Below are 21,266 nucleotides of genomic sequence, written 5' to 3'. Positions count from 1 at the left end.
GCACTGTGAAAACAGGATGTTCAGAAACACAGAATTTGAATGTTTGTTGTGAGACCATGTATCTGATTTGACAGAACAACAACTTTCATTTACAGGAACGCTGTGAGAATTTAGGCTGCCAAAGCCATTTAACTAGTCTCTTCTCTCCCCTCCCCCGCAACTAACTGTTTGGTACAATGGTTAACATTACTCAAATGTTTAGAGGATGGCCACAGGAAGGTTAGGTTTAATTGCCCTGAACACTGTCAAACATAGTCCTCAAGCATTCAGCAGGTCAGATACTAAAAGGCCACGCATAGCACAGGAATAGTACAAGACTGGAGGATATGCAGGTGGAAAAGAAGAAGAGAGTAAGGGAAATTCTTTGCTTCAAAATTTTTTAAACAATAAAATTACTTTATGATTATTGCTTTTGTGAATGGAATTAATTGTATTTTAGTACTTTATGTAAACATATACTTAAAATGACCTTCAGGCTCCTATTACCACTACAGGCAACATCCTCAGGTTCAACAAACAACCAGTTCTTCAGCTAGGCAGATCTTCCATGTGGCAGACAGCCATGTTTATCTTCTCTAGGCACTACCTGGCTTGCTTTCTCCGCCTCTCATATAGAATTTTGCATAAAACAAATTCTCAAGCTGAAGGCTAGAAGCAGGAAAAAGCAGACTAGGAGTATTTGCCTTTTCCACAACATTAAATGGAACGTGACCTTTGCCAGGTAAAAGGTTCAAGAACCGTTGAAGAGAACTCCAAAGCCGGTACTTCCTATAAGCTTTGTAAAGGCAGATGCAAAGACTTATCTTAGTGATGCAGATGGCAGAATTCCTCTGCAGACCAGTTACCAGAATTTTTATTTCTACTGTTAAAAATAGATGTAGGTAAATAATTACAGGACAGGTCATAGATACAGAACACGCGGATATCAATCTAGTATTAGGGTTAGCATGCATACTGACATTTAAGGAACTATTTGCACTCAATTTTAGATGAAATTAACTAAAACCTTTTCCAAAGAATGAAGCTTGCTATTTCTTTTTATTTATTTTTCTTACATTAGTTATGGCATGGGAAAAGCCCAAAAGGTTTTCTTTGCAGTATTTCTAATTCAATTAAGAGCAAGAACCAATTAAAAACTCACAAATGGTTTCCCACGAACTTTTAGACTGAAGTGTTGGATAAATTTAGATTCTCAGTACAACCTAATTTGATTTCAAAATGTTCTGGCCAAGCGTTTTAGAAATAGATGGCTATAGGTAGGATGTGTCTGCATTAGGTAACAGAGAAGAAAGGTCTACATTTCAAAAGTTCTGTGCATCTAAGTACCCACAATAAATCAACATAAACAGCTGCAGTTCAGCTCCCTTTAGATGAAACAATTCTTTTAAAGATCTACTGCAAAGGCTACATAAACAACTATTTTTGTCTTCCTTATGATCCTATAGGCATAAGCTACATATAGAATTGGTAGAGATGTATACAATATGGATTTAAGACCGTAAAACTTTGACACAATTTGTAATCTGGTTTAAAAACTTGTGCAAGCATGAGTAGAGCTACTGTAGAAAATTACTGAGCTTTTAACGGAGAAACTCAGTCATTTTTCAAGGAGATGCCAGTACTTAATCCTGAGGAATTTCTGCCTGACATACTACTCCCAATTTATTAAGGCAAACAGAACAAACGTCACTGAAGATGTTCAGTCAGACTGAGCTGGTCCTTATCCATACATGGATCCAAAATAACCACCCAGTGCATGTATGTGCACACATATAGAAAGAGTGAAACAAAAGAATTAATCAGGAAAGACCAGCCTGAGGTTTTTTGTGGAAGGTTCAATAAATGGTGTCCTGGTTTAGCCAGGATAGGGTTAAGTTTCCCCAGCAGTGGGGGGGAAGCTCTAGCCGGGTTATTCATATATCATGCTGACGTCACATCCTGGCGCGAGTGCGGGAAGAATCGGTGATCGCGTGGGTTGGCGCAGCCGGTTCTCTCACTGCTGTATCGGTATATACTTTGCTCTGTTCATTGTTATCACTGTTATTGTTATTGTTTGTTGTGTTGCTGTTGCACTGCTGTATTAAACCTCTCCTTATCTCAGCCCCGGGGCTTTGTATTTCACTCCCTTTGTGGGGGAGGGGCAGTGGCCGCGTGGTCTCAGACCCCGGCAGGGGCTAAACCACCACAAATGGGAATGCTTGGCTTGGTATGAGAAGGGAGAGTGGGATTATGTGTTTACTTGTTGTTGAAGAACTGGAGATATTAGCCACGGTGGAAATTTATACCTACACCTAACAGAAATACTTTTTGTCAGCAATGGCCTGCAACAAAAAAAAAAGAATAGAGGAAAACGTCAAATCAAAAGTTTTGCAGTTATTATCAAAGTTATTTTTAAAATTATGAGTTAATTTACTAGTAAATTAACAGATTTTTGCAAAAGAGATATTATAAAGAACAGAATCTGAACGCACTCTAATTACGGTTTTGGTCATGTACTTAAAAGTATCACAAACAAACATAAATGGACAAAAAGATGTCCTAACATCAAGAGATGTTAGGAATAAACTGAATAAGGTTTACAAAACTTTTTCAAATTTCTGAAAGCATAGATACAATTTTAAATAGTTCATTAAAGTGGGTACATTAATTAAAATGGATGTGGAAGAAAGATCTGTTGATAACAGTTGCATACTGTTTCTGTCTTGATAACTAGCTGATGAAATGCCTGTAAGGAAGAAAAAAACCTTTTTGTTTCCCACCTGCATTTTGTATCTTTGGCTGGTACCAGGATAAAATAAGTACCTTGGTTTTTAAGCTGATCTTAATGGTTTAAAAAGTTTGAAATGCACCATTCTGTCCCATTACCAAAAGCTGAATACTTTTCTTATTTACATAATTTGTGGACAGATGGTTGCCTAAACCTCTGAATATTGAAAATTTTGGAAGCATGGAACTGTCAGATATTATTGTTTCACCATTACAAATTATGTAAAACTTGGTGTATTTAATAATTATATTTTTTTTTCTGAGTTTTTTCAATGGATTCTCCTTGCAAAACTAACAGACCCTGTAGTTGGCTAACATAAATTTTGCTAAATACCAATATAAAACAGATATCAAGTCTTTTGAAGGTATATTCTCTGGAAAGGGTGGATGTGATGAAACTGTCGTAAGACTTGAAACCACATAAAATACAGAAGGAGAGTGAGTCAATCCAAAAGCTGATGAGGAGATTCTATGCACTAGGATCTTCCTGTGAGTTGAACTCTTGCTGGATAGACTTGGTAGCTAGTCTTGTTACCATCAATATATATTCTCCGGTAAGCTTTTATTGTGGAAAAATAGAATTTACTTGATGACAGTGGATTAGGCAGTGAACAGCCTCATGTGAAAAATTTGCATGCACTGAACAAACTCAGACCAGTGGAGAAGTGACGATCATCTGAGGTCCCAGAAGTGTCTTCCTATAGGTGACAGAGGGAGCTTAGGAACTAATTCAAACTCAGGTTTGAAAACATAAGTGGGGGAGAATACAGCTTAGGGAGACAATGGAAACTGCTAAAAGAGGAACAAGACTAACTTCTTCCCTTTATCTTTCTCCAGTTGTAAGCAATGAAAGCTATCACAAATGGATATAGATGGTAAGGCTTTAATCATCTCGGATTACCTCAAAAAACCTTGTTTAGTCCTCTAAACTACTACAAGGAATATCTCTGAGTCCACTAGAAATAAAGCAAGATCCAAACTCATGTTGGGGATGAGAAAAAACTAAGTTTTCATTCTTTTTGTCCTTCAACTGTGAAATTTATGCAAGCATCTCAGTTTCTGACAGGATGAACAAACACAGGTAGCAGGGAAGACGCATTCAAATGCTTGTAGCAGACAAATCGCTTGATATTTTGTAAAAGGCCAGAGTTGCTGAAAACTTTCTTGCAAACCTGCCATCAGTATGTGTACGTGTGTTAGTGAATGCACACCAGCTAGACATGACAGAAGGAAGATTCTTTGTAGTGCATCTTGCAATATGATCTGCCAGTCCAGTGACCCATCGGTAATCATCCTGAGAAAAATGCTTAGAGGTACAACAGAATAAATTATTTCTGGGCATCATGAAATTCAAAATTTGAAGACTATAATATGGTAAGCCATAAGGTTTCCTCCAAGAATTCTACTTTGACTATTTAGGATGGTGAAATATTTAATATTAAGATGAATAATGATTAAGTTACCTGATATGTTGAACACAGACCATACAGTCCTAACTATTACCCTTCAGGAATTACCTTGCTCAAAGCCCATGAAGACTGACAGGAAACTGGGCTGCCATATATAAAATATAGTAACAAAATAAATATGGAAATTGCCTTTATTATATATGGAAAAAATACTATTTTGTGATTAACTGTGTTCCAGCAATAAAAACAGTTGTTTTAAATGCTGAAGGTAATTACTTATAAGAGCATGATGATGAACTGAACCTGCTCAACACCACAGCAGAAATAGTTTGCCTGTAATCTCTGTACCTTTTATTAAGCATCCCCTTGAGGGAACCCAATGGCTCTGTAACTCATTTCTTCTCTTCTATTGCAGTCCTACAGATATCTAGTCTCCCAACCCCCCACTAAAAACTAGGTGCTAGGCACCTCATAGCTGGTCTACAAACACATTAATACTTTGTGCTAGATGCACCATCTTCTTCAATACCTTCCCTTCTGTATCTGGGTCACATATCCTGTAGCAAAGGAACACATATCTGGACTTTCTTTCACGGAAAACCTCTCTTACCAGAACATAACCGTCTCTTGGGTGACTCTGTACATCTCTCAAGTTTTTACTTCTAGATCTCCTGCAGAGAACCTGCTATTACTACCCGTTCCTTACAGATCTCTTATGTACCAAATCATTCAGACTGCCTTTTACTGTAAAGCATTTTTACTGTAACAACTTTTCGAATTAGCCTAAGTCCACTGACGTGGGTTGATCCAGCCTCTGTCAAAGGCATGTAGAATCGGCCAGTAGAGTTCTGTAGTGCTTCAAGGTTTGTTTTTGACAATCAATGACTTTTCTTGCATTAGGTTAATCTACTGAACCTTCTCTTTCCTATATTATATTTAGATGAAGAAAGAAATGTTCAAGGTATGAGATACATGTCCCAATTTAGTATTTCCCTCTCAAAATGCAGCTTGGATTTAGTAATTAATCAGTGCTATCCTGCAGAGTCTACAGACTATCATGAACACTTAGATTAGATAATCCTCATTTTTCCCCGAACTCAGCTAAGGCAATCCAAGAAACCGAATTTACATAAACAGTAAAAAGATTTTACTGTGCAAGTTCATAAATTCTGATAGTTTCATAAAAGACACTTGAGATGAGTTAATAAGCTTTAACAACCCCACACAAAAGCAAGTACACAGGCTGAAAAAGCAGCCAGCATTCTGGAGGTGACTAATGAAGTACTACAGCACAATTGTGCTACTGGATGCTTCAGCTTGTACAGCGCAACTAAAGGACAGCAACAGGGTATAATAAACGTAGGAGTGATTCTTTGTGAATATGTGGCATATCTAGCTTCTGGGCCTACGATATTATTATTAATTCTGTTCAGTGAGTCTTGATATTGGATGATTTAGTGGTTTTTTGCTGAATAAGCAATAGATGCAGTCTGTGAAAGATAGGTAAACACAGAATTTGCTTTCTCACCTCAAACTGGCAGGTGCTACAACAGTCCTTCTAAAGGCATATATTAACATTTCCACTGCAGCTATGTAAGGTTATATAACTCTTCCCAACTGGTTGGAAAATACTTTCTAAAAAAACACCTGCAAGCAGTATGCATCTGGTGGTGGTATCTGTCTGGAGACAGATCACAAACATCTGTCTCATCTATGAGGCAAAGAATATGAAGGATTTTCATTGAAAGGTAGTAAACGCATTTGACTATGGTTTCAGTCTCTTCTGTCTCATTTTGAGTTTGTTATCAAAAACGTGTGTCCCCGTCTGAAAGAAATACAGAAACTTTTGCCAATGAGTGGAACAGAATGATCTTCTAATGATGATAAGTCTTCATCTATACTAAGCTTAACCTTGCCATTCATATAAGATAACTTAAAGCTAAACAGAACCTGATAGATTAGTAGATCATAACAGCAGATCAACTGCAGCTTGGCTGCTGGAAAGATCACACATACTAATTTTCCATCTGATACTCATGGCACTGTTAGAAGAAACAAGGACTTAACAAAATACATTTTCAAGTGGGGAAAGCTGAGACTGAAGAAGCATAATTATCATCTTGGTGTTAACTCCATATAAGAGGCAAATGCAGCATATCCAGCAATAAGAAGGAAACTAAACTGGTTCTCAAAAACTCCAAGTCTCATTCTCACCTCTGCTTTGTCACATCAACTTTCAAGTCAATATCTGCGTCTGTAAAATGAAGTTGGTTTTCAAAAATACTCAAAATTAAGTGAAAATCTGAGAATGATAGTGTTATACATTACTACTACATATATCTTACAGAAATATCTTCCCTATTTTACTGTTAATAATTTACTCTGTTTACACTGTAATTTACTCTACATTGCTCTTTTCTTAAACATTAAAAAAGTCTTAACTGGGAAGAAGCAGGAAGAGTTGTGCAAGCTCACTTGTTAAACCAGGCAGAGATTTCTCTATCTTGCTTTCCATCTGTGGAACAAGTTCCTACAGGAATCAAGGGACATCATAAGCCTATATATTTTCTGGGAGGGACTATACATGTATTTTATTAAACAAACTTTCAAAAGTGCTTAAATTCTTCAAAGATGAGGGCAATAGAAGACAAGCTCTTAAACTGAACTGTTTAACTGTTACAGAGTTGCTTAAAAAAAGGTCTTTGTATGTCTAACAAGGACAAACATTGGGGACCAGACCTAAAGTAGCTACTAAGAGAAACTGCAATGCCTCAAGTGATTTTTAAAACCACGTATAAAGATAATTTCTTCTTCCATACCTGCAAAAAATATGTGTTTAGTAAAAGTAAAGAACTCCAACTCAGAGATGCTTTGAAGCAAATTTGAGAATATTTATTATAGAAAGAGACCATAAATTATAATTTAATAGAAATCAGTATTTTTTCAGCATGTCTAGTCTTAAATTTTTTGTAATTTTTCCCTCATATAAAAAAATCCATATAGCAAGACAGAATTGAAACTAGACACAAATTGGAGTACTTTTTATATGGCAACTTGCTCAAAAATAAAACTTCATCATAAACTGACTATCACCTACTGTTTATTTGAGAAATAAGTTTAAGAGAAAGTTAAGGTCATTTTAAGGCATTTTGATTTTGTGTTAGAATAGTCTTGATCAAGAATCTCATTTTAATAAAATCTGAAAAGTTAAAATATGTTTTTCAGTGTAAATATATTACTGCTTCAACATTTTCTTCTATACAAGTTTAGCTGTTACTTATGGCAACATAATTGGCTGGAAAGATGCCAGTTTGTCCTCCTATTCTTCCTTCCCACCAATCAAACTGGGAATCTGTTTTGGTTGTGACTGTGATTTTGTCTCCAGCTTTGAAAGTCAAGTCACCTGGCTGTTGTCCTTCGAATGAATAAAGTGCTGTTACTTCTACTGGATTACTCCAAGAGTTACCTGAAGTGAAAGAAATGAAACAAAAAAGAAATTAGCAAACTGCACATACAGTAAGTCCTTCAAGATAATATTCTTAAATCACAATAGAAAACAGTGACAAAGACACCAAAATAATTTATCTGAGCATACAAACCACTGATGAAAAAACCCCTCCATTTCCACTACATTCTTAGGTAAGTCAAATTTGGATTCTAGCTTATCAGCACAGTCTACTTAATAAAGTAGTACTCTATACAAAGTGAAGATAAGCAGTTTTTTCTGTATGCCTCATACGGTCAGACACAGTGTGATCAAAGGCGGTGTGTTGAAGAACGTGTGAGTGCTTCCTGAAAGATTGCTGAACAGAACCACTTCTGGGTTTTAGTTTTGGTATGTGTTCTGTGACAGTTTCTTCATAGAAACTGCAAAACGTAAAGCAAGGATTTAACTTTTTTTATCAACACTCAGGATATAGAATGGTAAAATACAAAATATTCCCAGCACTTCCATTCTCTTCCCATAGAGTTTGCAGTGTCTAGGATTTGGTGTATCTTGCATGTTAAACAAAACTCAGAAGATGTGCTAGTGGAAAGAACTGATTATGGTTTGATGTACTGGAAGTGACTTGGCTTGCACAGTGCTATTTCAGACCGCATATACAAATGGCTTTTATTCTCTTTCCACCAGTCTCTTACATAACTCTTTCAGTCCTCAGCTGGGATTGGAATCATGAGTCTTCTGATCTAGTTTGAAATCATCTGAAGTCTTGGATACTATTATCCAGTCTCCATTCCTGTTGACACTTTTTTAGCCAATATATCTTAATGTTTATTACTGTTGAACTTTTAATCTAAGTGAGTATCTTCAATTTGCTAATAATTATATTTGTTCTCAATTCCTTTAACTGTCTGAACTATACGAGGTAGTTGCATTTGTTTAATGTTGATTTAGAAAACAGTTAAATCCCCCCCATGAACGCATCTAAACGTGAAAAACAGAAGGTGCAGTGGAAGACTAGTTAAGAGGAAACATTTACTCAGTCAGGTGGGGAGATTTCAGGGTCTATTGCTCATAAGGACATGATGGCTGCACACATGCTCAAGCATGCAGGATTAAAGGCTTTTAGCATTAGCTGCACCTGCTTGCTGCCAAAACTGTGTTGCAAAAGGGGAAACCCAGTCTCTTCTTAGTCTATGCATTGCAAGTACAGAGCCAGAAAGGATGGTGAGAGAAGGACTGACAGAACATTTTTTTGGCAGTCTGTTGTCAACAACTGATACCCACAGAACTTCTAGTTGCTTTTATCACTTCAAAAGAAAAGAGGAAAAATCATTTTCCCCCAAGCCTCCCAAACACAAACAAATACAAAATAGGACAGACAGAGAAGAATAATGGACTACAAATGTATGTATAAACAGCATAGATTTTTTTGCCAGCATCTGTCAATATTTATGTTCATTCCATAGGACAGTTCTTTCCTTTCATGATCTGCATTTGTAGCAACCACCAAAGTTTAATACAAAATTATTTGGCTATGTGCTGGGAGAGTGTTGGTTGCAGAGAAGTCAAATGCTGTCTTCCTTGATCACAGTCTCTCTCCTGATATTTATATTCATGATCTAAAGTCACACACCACTATTTCCTTTGATGTGAAAACAAAACCAGATGAGCATACCCATGTTTATCAGGTCCTTATCTTCACCAGTTACCCCTACCAAAAAAAGGCAGCAATACAGCTTTTCTAAATATCTTTTTTACTTTCATACTTGAAACCCTGACAGACTGCGTATTCAGCAATTACATGATCTTTCTCCAAGAATTCAAGCATTTGATGCAGTCAGGATGATATGATGTGTTCCCATGCAAAATGTGGTTTGAAGCTAGATATTTTGATTGAGGAAATCATATCAAAACCCACAAAAGTAAAGGACACTTTGAATTTTACTCCTAGTTTTAATTGAAGAACAGTAAGAAAATACTGTAGCTCAGGACTCTTTAGGTACTAAGGCATGAAAACAATTATGACTGAGTTGCACATAAAAAGGAAGCGGGGGTGTGTTTTACCTCGTGCCACATTCAGGCAGCACGCATGGGTAAAAGTACATTTTATAAGTTACGATGAAGGCTACAAATTATTATACTTTGAGTTCTTAACCATATGTGTTTCCATCACCTAAATGTTCAAATGGATAATCACTCAAGGAGAATTAGAGTTACTATATATTTATAACTGCCCAAACTATACTTGGAAAAAATAGGTAATTGACAGCAAAAAGGAAGAGGCTGAAAGTGCTGAAAGTGATGGTGAGAGCTTCTTTTCACTACATTCAACAGAACTGTCACCAGCACTTTAATATGCTGGACTTACAGCAATGGCAGCAAGTAAGTCACCTCCTCCGTGGCTGAACTTGCATTAAGAGTAAGACTATAATTCCTCTTACACAAACTATTGAGTATACTGAAATTCGCTCAGTAAAAGTAGGAAGAAAAATGAAGGGAAACGACACAAATTAAAGCATTAAAAGGTGGAACAAAAGAAGTGCATGTGAGATATTAAAGTGTAGCAGTGCATTTGATGCACCACAATCATGCCTCCAATAATTGTTTGCTCTGTCATAGAAACAAGATTGTTTTATTCATTTACCTTCGCACTTTTTGCCCCTGTGCATGTGTATCTTTCCAAACACAAATCTCAAAGTACTACAGCTGATATTAACAGAGTTCTGTGTCCTTGCCCATCTGCCACCTGCTACCACTTAGAAGCATTTTCCAGCTTTATTCCTGTCAGCTACTGCATAACAAGTCTTACTTAATTTTCCCTAGCAACTCTTTCCCATACTATAGTTTCATTTCTCACAAAGATTCTAATCTCTATGCTTTAATTCTGTATTTCTGTATCATAAAACAGATAAAATGCATATTTATTGCCTCCAGATTGCAGCATCCCATGGCTCATATTCATATGGATCATCCTAACAAATATTTATCTTAAATGAATACACTGTTATGAAATCTACCACATATAAGGGGGAACTATTTCATGTTATTGTTTTTTGATTTCAGTTTTACATAAAAAGTTTTAAATAAGATTGTTATAGCCAACACGAAGATTACTGAACGCATGTATTGAAGCCACATTTGCAGCTCACACAAGATGGTGCTACAGTGCTACATACAGCATATGATACTGAAATCATTGAGATTTATGAGTATGCACACTGGAATAAAAACAAATTACATTGGGGAAAATCCTTAATTAATGGTATCTGAATACACACAGCACACTTCTACAAACACAGTGGTCAAAACAGAAATACAGAAATTTTGGCTGAAGATCAGTTAGTGCAACAGCCAGCATACGTATTCAGTGCTCTAGCATACATAGTTATGGCATACGCTTGATAACAAACTGCTCTGACCACAATATCCTTTCATTTTTATTCATCTTTATATATCATAATGATTTGAACTTTTTGCTAAGGATTGCTGCTATGGATTAAGGGCTTGATGAGGTATAACTAGAGTGAATTTATGGCCTCTTGGGTGCGCTGCAGTACCAGCCCGAGTGAATGAAAGAACGTTAAACCTATCGTTAATTACAGCACATTTACCACAGAATGAAAGCAATCTCTAGAAGGTTGCTATAGAAGAGATACACTGGCTACATTTCTATTAACTGTCTGAAGGGTGCCAGAGCCTTTGCCTTTGAGGCCAACTGGCATAGACTGGCCACATACATACTAGTAAATGCTCACCATCCAGAGAGAAGAGCCACATCCAAATTACCTACTGGTTTCTATACTGTAGTAACTCCTAAAGCACATCTATGAATTATGTGGGAAAGTGCTAGCTGAGAATAATGCCAAAGAACTTTCTAACAGCACAACCACATAGGTAACTGAGTTATAGTGCTTGGTCCCATGCCTTCACACTTTAATTTACTAGTAGAGGTAGCCACTAGTTTCACATTCTAATATGAATCTGTAAAATACTAGTAAACCCACAGGCTGATTCGAAGACTGTTTTTTAGAGAAGAACTGGCATTTCACATCATTCTGGGTTCAGCTTATTACGCTCTCAAAAACTAAATCTGAGTTGGGAGACAGAATAGTACAGTCCAGCTTTGAGTCCCAAATTTAATTTTACTGTCATAGATGTATATATCCCCTAGCCACTGAATGTCTAATGCTGAAGAGCTTGCAGGAGAATTATACAAAAACTGTAAAGTGCTGGTTTTGGCCACTAACACAGCAATGAAACTGAAATAAGTTTCACATGCTTGAGGTTAGTGGTGAGATTGTTGAACATCCACTTTGCAAAATTCACTAATTGCCAGCAATTAGAGAGCTAGCATGATTTTGTGGGTCGTGTGCACCTACATCATAGAAACTGTAAGTGAACTAACACAACTATTACTGCTGGTTCTGGGTTCATCTAAACCATATTAAAGAGCTTTCAAAAAAGGAGCCCTGACTCAATTGTCACCATCAATGAGCCATCTGATCAAGGGTACTGATGACCTACAGGGTAACCCTGTTGTTGACTGTCCATATATTATGCACTTTCTGCTAAATCTCTACTTTGGTGAATGGGCTGTGAGTCTGGTTTCTTTTGAAGCTGAAACGTTATAACATTGCTTCTGTTGGGACACAACATACCATACGAAAATATGATTGCCTAGGGAGATATATTTTTCCTTGAAACTGAGTAGTCTTTCTTACTCAAATTTTTTGTGCAACCTTTAGAATGCATGGCTATAGTTTTTGTTATTTAAAAATCAATCTGAATGAGCAACACATTCAACATACTAACTTCTACTTTCTCTGTATTTTATAAAGAAGTAGAGAGGAGTGACTGGAACTGCCACACAAAATGTGAAAAGGCAGATGAGTCTCCAGCATCAGAGATGACAGAAGTTGTATAGTGCTACCATAAAAGCTGCACCAAAAAGTGTCAGCTTACAGAAGAGCTGTAATAGAATTCTCATTGGTTAAATGGAGACCTAGAAAACTAAGCAACCACATGAACCCTGTTTGTGCAGTAGAAGTAAGAGAAAACCAACAAACAGAACAAACAATGGAAAACAACTAACGGATCTAGACAGATGCAAGCATCTATGCTTTTAAAAACAAATATATCAAGTATCAGAAAGATTTACTATCACTAGTACAGTGTTCAGAGGCACTGAAAGCCTCGGATACTGCTCATAGGTTTAGGATGAGAACTGTAACTAACAGTGAGCAGACAAAAATCTTAGTTCTCTACCCATTATGGGACACTGGGCTTTTGTTTGGAAAGGATTAGTATTAAGTTTATAATTAGAATTCAGGAAAGTAGGCTGAAGAACTAGGTTAATTACTGGGTCCTGCAAATCTCTCAGTAAAAAATGATAGTTGGTGTCAGCAACAATGAAGAGTTTATAGATTTTAATGTCCACCCTTAGTGAATGGTCTGGACAACACCACCTGCTAAAATATGACTGTGAGAGTAAATACTGTGTATGTATACATCTGTTGATTATATTAAACTTCCTGAAGGATGCTTGCCCCAAATTATCATACTAAAAAGGAAGACTATTACCAGGCCCCAACAGGACATGTTAAAGAGGAGGACAACCATTAGCTTGATTCAACAGGTTTACATGAACCAACAGGTCAAGTGAGGTGATCCTTCCCCTTTACTCAGCTCTGGTGAGGCCACACCTGGCGTACTGTGTTCAGTTCCGAGTTCCTCAGTACAAGAGAGACATGGAGAGAGAGAATACAAGAGAGACATGGACAGAATCCAGCAAAGGGCCATGGGGATGATGAAAGGACTGAAGCACCTCTCCTGTGAGGAAAGGCTGAGAGAGCTGTGACTGTTCAGCCTGGAGAAGAGAGGGTTCAGGGGGATCTCATCAATGTCTATAAAAACCTGCAGGGAGGGTGGAAAGAGGATGGAGCCAGGCTCTTGTCAGGACGTGCTCTCTGGATGTCAGGAAACACTTTTTTACCTTGAGGGTGACTGAGCACTGGAATATGTTGCCCAGAGAGGTGGTGGAGTTTCCATCCTTGGAGGTGTTCAAAAGCCATCTGGACACGGTCCTGGGCAACTGGTTCTTGGTGGCCCTGATTGAGCATGGAGATTGGACCAGATGATCTCCAGAGGCCCTTTCCAACCTCCACCATTCAGTGATTCGGTAAAAAACTTCAGAGACTTTTGAAACAAAGTTATCTTGAAGTATAAAAGCAGCATAAAAATTTGTAATTGGGAGAAAGTTTGAACTGGAACAGAAGAAATCAAAACCCAATTTGATACAAATGGAAGTCACCTTGCCCAGCATCACCTCTGTCTAGGCCAGACAGAGCAGCCTCCCAGTCAGACACTGTGACTAGCCTGTCCCCAGATAAGGGAGCGCACCTAGTAGGGACTCACATCTCTTTGTGCATATGTGACCTCATGATGGGGTTTTCTTGTCAACATACGGGTCAGTGGGTTGTAGGGAGCTGCAGGAGCACACACAGAGCTGCATGCAGTACCCACATCTCCAACAAGAGATTTGTGCATGTAGGAGAATCTGCACTGCCGGAATAGATTGTGTGTGCTCATGACCCATACTACCTGCGAGGTGGGATGTGCAGGGATGCAAAGCTTTGTACACATAACACTTGACATGCACGCATGCCTGGAAGCACAATTGAAACTTTGGAGGTTGCATTTACAAACCTCTTTTTGTAGTTGTCTAATATTGTGATTTATTTGCTGTAACATTGATATTAATCCTGAATGTATACTTCACAGATTACTGCTTATTATCTATTATTAGTGAATTAATAAAGCACTTTGATCCTGACTTTGGTTTAAGCTACATAAACTGAGCAGTCTTCCCCTGTGACAGTTCTTGCAAAAGTGTCTTTTCCTACAGCAAAGATTAAGGTTAAGGCTGAACGGCTTTAAGTAATAATTATAATGAAAGAACTTACTTAACTGCTGGTCTAGTAAGGAGGGCATATATGCTTTGTGATGATAAAGCTAGGCTAAGAGCAGGAATGCAAGTATGTAATAAAAAGCTAAGCTCACTAGCAGTCCCATAAGAGGCTAAGATGGCTGTTCTTTTTTGCAAAAACAAACCAGTTTAGCCTAGGACTGACAGAGCAACTGAGCTACTGTTAGGGTTAAAACTAGGATCAGAGTTTAATAAAGTAAGAGCCTGAAGAGAAAGACTTATTGGTGGACAAGAAGTATCAGGAATGGGATGAGGCATTAAATGGCAAGAGTAAATATCTTACAGATATTTCTGGATTTTCTGTGCTCATCAACTAATGGAGCTAGATCTGGAAACTAAAAGATAACATTGGATCCTTGCAGGATGGGTGAAGAATAGAGTAAGAACAACAAATGTCTTATAGTTCATTCTGAGGTAGATACAAGTTATTGCACTACAGTCAAAGTCAGCTTTAAGGGTGGAACTAGAATTTGAGCATGGAATCCAGTCAACAACAGTTATTCTGCACTCACTGTTAACAGTGGTTTGAATGGGTTCAGTTCTTACAGTAATTACTGTCGCCCCTCCTCTTTGATATTTTCAGACTTGAATCTTACTGAGCTGTATTTTGGGTAGGATTTGGGTAGGAACTGCAAGCACCAAAGAGATACATTTTCTGCTGGATCTCGCACACTATGCATTAGAATGTGGAAGGCAAGGGGAGGTCAAAGGCATCAGAGTAACTACTAATGATAAGAATAGCTTCTGAATTAGTGCTAGGGCTCATGATAGTAGGAACTAAAGACCTAAAATTCTGACTTGAGGAATGCAGCAGCATTGGGCTAGAATGATGCCTAAAAGCAGGCAGAGAATTGGCATAAGTTTAACTTTGAAGTAGGTAGGTGTACTACTAAGTTCAATCTGTAATACAAGAATGGGATGAAAGCTGGAGCTGGCAGGGAGTGCTTTTGGTTCCGTTTGAGCTCAAAGACACACTTAACCTGAGAGTCAGCGGAGGAATGTAAAGGATGGGCAAAGTGATAGGGCAGGAAATCAACTTTGAAGTAAGACCTGAATCTATGTGAGAGTAAAGGAATATTGAATTTGTAAAGGTCAGAGAGAAGGATGTTGCAACAACTGAATCATAGCAGGACAAAAGTGGAAAGGGAAAGAAAAGGCTGCATCTTTGAAGGTATTCAGAAAACAATCTGTAGGACTCATTGCTCAGAAAGTGAGAACTTCTAAAGAAATTCAACTTGAAGATCACACTTGTTCTGCAGTAGTCAGCAACGGGCAAATTCAGATTCTGTTTGATCATTTTTAGCTTGAATTCATAATTAGTTAACAAAGGAGTACCAGAGTAAGGCAGGAAGAGGTGGATCTGAAACAAATGTAGTTATGAATTGTCCTTAGAAAATGTTATCTAGCAAATGAAAAGGGACAAAGGATAGCTAGCTGGAAAATCTTAACAGAAAAACAGAGGGCTGATAAGGATACCTTAAGGGTGACACATGCCTTCTATGACGGTTTACAGCATTAGTGGATAAGGCAAGGGCAGCTGACGTCATCTACTTGGACTTCTGGAAAGCTTTTGATGCTGTCCCACACGACATCCTTGTCTCTAAATTGGAGAGACATGGATTTGATGGATGAACCACATGGTGGATAAGGAATTGGCTGGATGGTCACGCTCAAAGAGTTGGCAGTCAAGGGTTCGATATTCAACTGGGGAGCAGTGACGAGTGGCGTTCCTCAGAGGTTGGTATTGGGACCAGCGCTGTTTAACATCTTTGTTAGTGACATGGATTGAGTGGGATTGAGTGCACCCTCAGCAAGTTCACCAATGACACCAAGCTGTGTGGTGTGGTCAACACGCTGGAGGGAAGGGATGCCATTGAGAGGGACCTTGACAGGCTTGAGAGGTGGGCCCATGCAAACCTCATGAAGTTCAGCAAGGCCGAGTGCAAGGTCCTGCACATGGGTCAGGGCAATCCCAGGCACAAATACAGGCTGGGTGATGAGTGGATTGAGAGCAGCCCTGCAGAGAAGGACATGGGAGTATTAGTGGATGAAAAACTGACTATGAGCCAGCAATGTGCGCTCACACCCCAGAAAGCCAACCATGTCCTGGGCTGCATCAAGAGAAGTGTGGCCAGCAGGTCGAGGGAGATGATTCTCCCCCTCTCATGAGGCCCCACATTCAGCTTTGGGGCCCCCAGTGTAAGGACATGGACCTGCTCAAGCAGGTCCAGAAGAGGGCAATGAAGATAATCAGGGGGCTGGAGCACCTACCTCATGAGGACAGGCTGAGAGAGTTGGGGTTGTTCAGCTGGGAAAAGAGAAGGCTCCGGGAAGACCTTATAGAGGCCTTCCAGTACTTAAAGGGGGCCTACAGGAAAGATGGGGAAGGACTTTTTATCAGGGAGGGTAGTGACAGGATGAGGGGTAATGGTTTTAAACTGGAAGAGGGTAGATTTAGATTAGCTATAAGGAAGAAATTCTTTACTGTGAGAGTGGTGAGACACTGGAATAGATTTTCCAGAGAAGCTGTGGCTGCCCCCTCCCTGGCAGTGTTCAAGGCCAGGTTGGACGGGGCTTTGAGCAACCTGGTCCAGAGGAAGGTGTCCCTGCCCATGGCAGGGGGTTGGAACTAGATGATCTTTAAGGTTCCCTTCAACCCAAACCATTCTATGATTCTATGATAATTTAAAGAAACTTCAATACAGAGAAATATAGATTTTGAATATGAATGGATGTATTCCAAATCTCAGAACTCTAAACCCAGAGCCATATTAGAATTCAACATAATACAGTGTTGAACACAGATGTTACTCATTAGTTTGACGATCATTAATCCAACAAGAAGTCATGAGTTCTATAAAGTGTTTTAATATTAGCAGGTTTTAAAAGGAGAGAAGTCTCTGTGTACAATAATGGAATCTGTTCCAAAGTTACCAAAGACAAAAAAAGAGTTAGCAAACAGAAGACTAGAGGGATGCAAAGTTAGGAGAGAAAATAAAGATGTCTTTGTGATTAGTGCCTTTATATGTTCCCTGACCATAAGAATACCAGCACATGAATTAAATAGTTCAGCTATTTCAAAGAGACTAAGAAAACAGGCCTAAAACTGACCTGTTGCTATTAATTTAAAATGCAGTTATGAAAGCATTAGTCAAGTTGAAGTCAAAGTACTAATTGTCTGCCGGACTACCAATATGGAGAGAGAAACTGGACAGAGTGTTGTCTGATATAATGCTAATTCTTCAGCAGTCTTTTCTTCAAAGAATTATGAAGCTGAAACTACTAATAGTCTCAGTGATACAGCACCTTTTTCAAGAATGAGGCAAATCGAATGTCTTGGTTAGGTATCGTCAGTCATACTGGGGAGTATCTACCTTCTACTACATCTTAACTTACTCTCCTGGTTTCCATTATATTTTACGTCTATTACTGAATTACTATGTTACATAGCAGCTATGAAAATAACTTATGAACATAAAGTTATGCCCTACAGAGATTTGATTTCTCAGGTGAATTGTGTTAGGGATAGGCAAAGAAGCATTGGAAGGGAACTGAGAAGGAGCGTGTGGAAGAAAGATGTAAGGGTTAGTGCTGGATTTTTTACAAAAGCACTAATTATTCCTACATGCCAGTTTCCTGCAAGCTGTTTGGTCCTTTAATTTTAAGGATCTCATGCCTTATGTCACTACTACATTTTGTAATTGCCTTTAAGTAAGAGTTTTAAAACAAGAAGGAATATAAGTTTTGAATTCAAGATGTGAATTAACAGTGGTTTTGATCATAATAATTCTAATGAATCACACTGATGAGTTAGAACAAAGAAACAACTGAAGATTCACTTTGTTGATATTCTAAAAGACAATCTTGGAAATAGTTCAGTTGTCTGAGAGCATGCATGGACATGACTAAACTAGTATCCTTAGAAACAAAACAATGGAAACTATTTCATTTGTTATGAAACAGTCAAAAATGCACAGAATACCTTTGAAAACACAGCAAAGGATACTCTAGGATGTAAGGAAATAAAGCTACAAAAGTACATAACTGTATGTTTATTACTAACTACATGCACACAGACAACAAAGTCTTTTGTTACAACTAATTTTTCCACTCAGAGCTTAGAAAGCAATCAAAATGATGAAAACTGCAACAGAAATCAGTATTCTGTTATTGAAATAGGAAATATATGGCTTGCAATAGGTGTGACTACCAGTTTTAACGCTTTCTCAAATTTAAAAAACCTCTTGCATATATTATATGCAATTCCTTTATTAAAAAGAACTGGCTCACTTACTTGCTAGAATGTGAACAAAGAAAAAAAAATATTTCCACAGTGATGTTATAAAATATTGAAACAACATTGCTTCAAAATATCCACTTTATGATGACATGCAATAACAAAAGCATGACAGATACAGTATCTTATTCCATGTGACTTTTGGAAAATTGGCATCTTGGAGATTAAGACCTCATTAGGTATTGTTCACTGTATACTTATACTTCGTAACATTTTATGAATGTAGAAATTTAATGCAATTAATAATCCATGCTTTGATATTTGAATTCTGAGGCTTTACTATTTGTAAGTAGTTTCTAACAAATACTGTTTAGGTAATGTGAACTTTGGCTTAAAATTGGGGGACAGACCCACAAAGGTGATGTTGAGTTCATGTTCACAGCTAGGTTGCACAAAAGTTAAGACAGATTACTGAACTACCTAGGTTACAGCATCATGATAAGCAGAAACAACATACATTATAACGTTAAGATTCACTTACTGGATACTTGTTGGGCAATGTCCATTCTCAGGTTTTATCATTCACTATGCCTGGTGATAGGCCTAAAGCAGCACCATCTTTGGAAAGTGACAACTGGTCTCTGTTTAAAGACTTAAGATGAAGTAAGGAAAGTCAGAGAAAGGATGAAAGAAGTGCCATAGGAGTTATTACACAGAGAAAAAGAGGGCCGTAAACTAAAAGATGTCATGGCTTTCTTTTCTCAAGACAAGATGAAACATCAGCCAGTGGGGGGGTGAGAAAAAAGAAGTAAAGCAGAAGCATATTGTTGTATGTTACACACTGGGACTCTCTGAAGAAGTTAACTTTTCATGTCCTGTATGGCAACAAAACATTACATGTGTTAATTCCCACTTCAAAAAAAAAGTCTCCATGCAACTCTCATTCAGGAAAAAAAAAAAGTAGCCCAACTGTATCCTAAATATTAGAAGTCATGAAAATAGTTTCAGTTCTTGAATCACAGAAGTATATAGATCAGTTCTTTTTTCAACCTCCTGTGCTTCTTTTGTCATATTCTTAGATCGCACCTCTCAGCCTTTAACCTAAGAAGAACGGGTTTTATCTCAGCTTCTAGAGCAGAACAGACATATACCTGTTTACAAATGTCATTGTAATTGTTTCTGGACAAATTACAGACCAAGTGTTTGTTCAATCTTACAAGTGAAATCTCAAATGTCCTACCCACATTCAACTACTAATTTCCTTAATGGCCTTTTTAATTTTGTTTTTCAAATGTAGACTCACCTCAAAAAACCCTCAGCATACACAAAACAACAACCTCAGATCTCACTGAACAGATGTTTGGAAAGGCCTGAATATGCACGGTAGATTTGACATTTTATATCTACAGGTACTAATCTGCTATAATCAGATATAAGCATAAATCTTTCTGTACGGATACTTGAAGTATGTCATATGCCATCATTGATCCAACTAATCTCCAATAATGCTCATCTGATCAAAGGTCAGGAGACATGATATTCAGCAAATCATGCTCAGAACAAATAATCCCTTGCCTTAGCTGTTTTTTTAACACTAACTATGGCTTGTTTTGGGTAAGTAAACAAAACCACTTGCCTTTCTCTTTTTTGGAAAAAAAGCTTCTTAAGATTCTCAAAGTATTTAAATTCAACATTGAAATCTGAAACCTATTCCTCCTTCATAAATAAGAAAATGAGGATGGACTTTGTGGGGTAACGGAGCTTCACTGACACTGCAGTAAAGTGGTACCCTTTAAATGCCCACACAAATGCCTATTTGCACAAACCTGCTCTGAAGAGGAAGGGCGGGCACCAGTTGCTTTGCTCTATTCTACAATCACTGACAGGCAAAGAAGCATCCTATATCCAGAAGACCTGATGTCTGTTTTGTTACAGCAGCTGTAGATTTAAGGCAATTTCAAAATGTTCAAAGTACCTTGGATAAAATCAAGGAAGGCCTGTATCATTCCAGGAACTACACTCTTTAATACCTCTGTGTACTAAATATACACCCCAGTCCTGGAAAGGAGTACAGACCCAAATGTTAAGCCCGCTTTCACTTCCATGGGAACTGTCTCAGCAAACCCTATTTTCTGAGTTAGTTGCAGAGCTAGACACTATGTATTACTTCGACTAGGTACTTTGTCCAGCTTTCCAGTGTTACAAAGCCCTCTAGTTGATTTCCGGAATAACTTAATAATTATGTTCTCCATTAACAAAAAAATGGTGGCTGGAAAAAACTATTCCATGTTTTATACTTGTTGTTAAAGACAGTACAAAGCAAAAAGTTAGCGCCAGATGTTCCGTACAAGATACGCTACTGTCAGTTTTGCTCCAGAGTCTCAACAGATAAGAAATTCATCATCAGCTGCAAATCTGTATGCA

The 21,266-nt window shown here is 37.9% G+C and overlaps 1 protein-coding gene across 1 annotated transcript in view; it reads right to left on the bottom strand.

Annotated features, from left to right (window-relative positions):
* Nucleotides 1–7,042: 7,042 nt before the first annotated feature.
* SH3YL1 (SH3 and SYLF domain containing 1) overlaps nucleotides 7,043–21,266 on the bottom strand; it is a 48,546-nt gene continuing 34,322 nt past the window's right edge. The window contains exon 10 of the mRNA XM_074861652.1: nucleotides 7,043–7,641. Coding sequence (XP_074717753.1) covers nucleotides 7,442–7,641 — 200 coding nt within the window. The 3' untranslated portion in view covers nucleotides 7,043–7,441. The remainder of the gene's footprint in view (nucleotides 7,642–21,266) is intronic.

Source organism: Strix uralensis, chromosome 3 (genome assembly GCF_047716275.1).
Source record: "Strix uralensis isolate ZFMK-TIS-50842 chromosome 3, bStrUra1, whole genome shotgun sequence".
Classification (NCBI taxonomy): domain Eukaryota; kingdom Metazoa; phylum Chordata; class Aves; order Strigiformes; family Strigidae; genus Strix; species Strix uralensis.
This window is presented reverse-complemented; position numbering and strand designations above follow the sequence as displayed.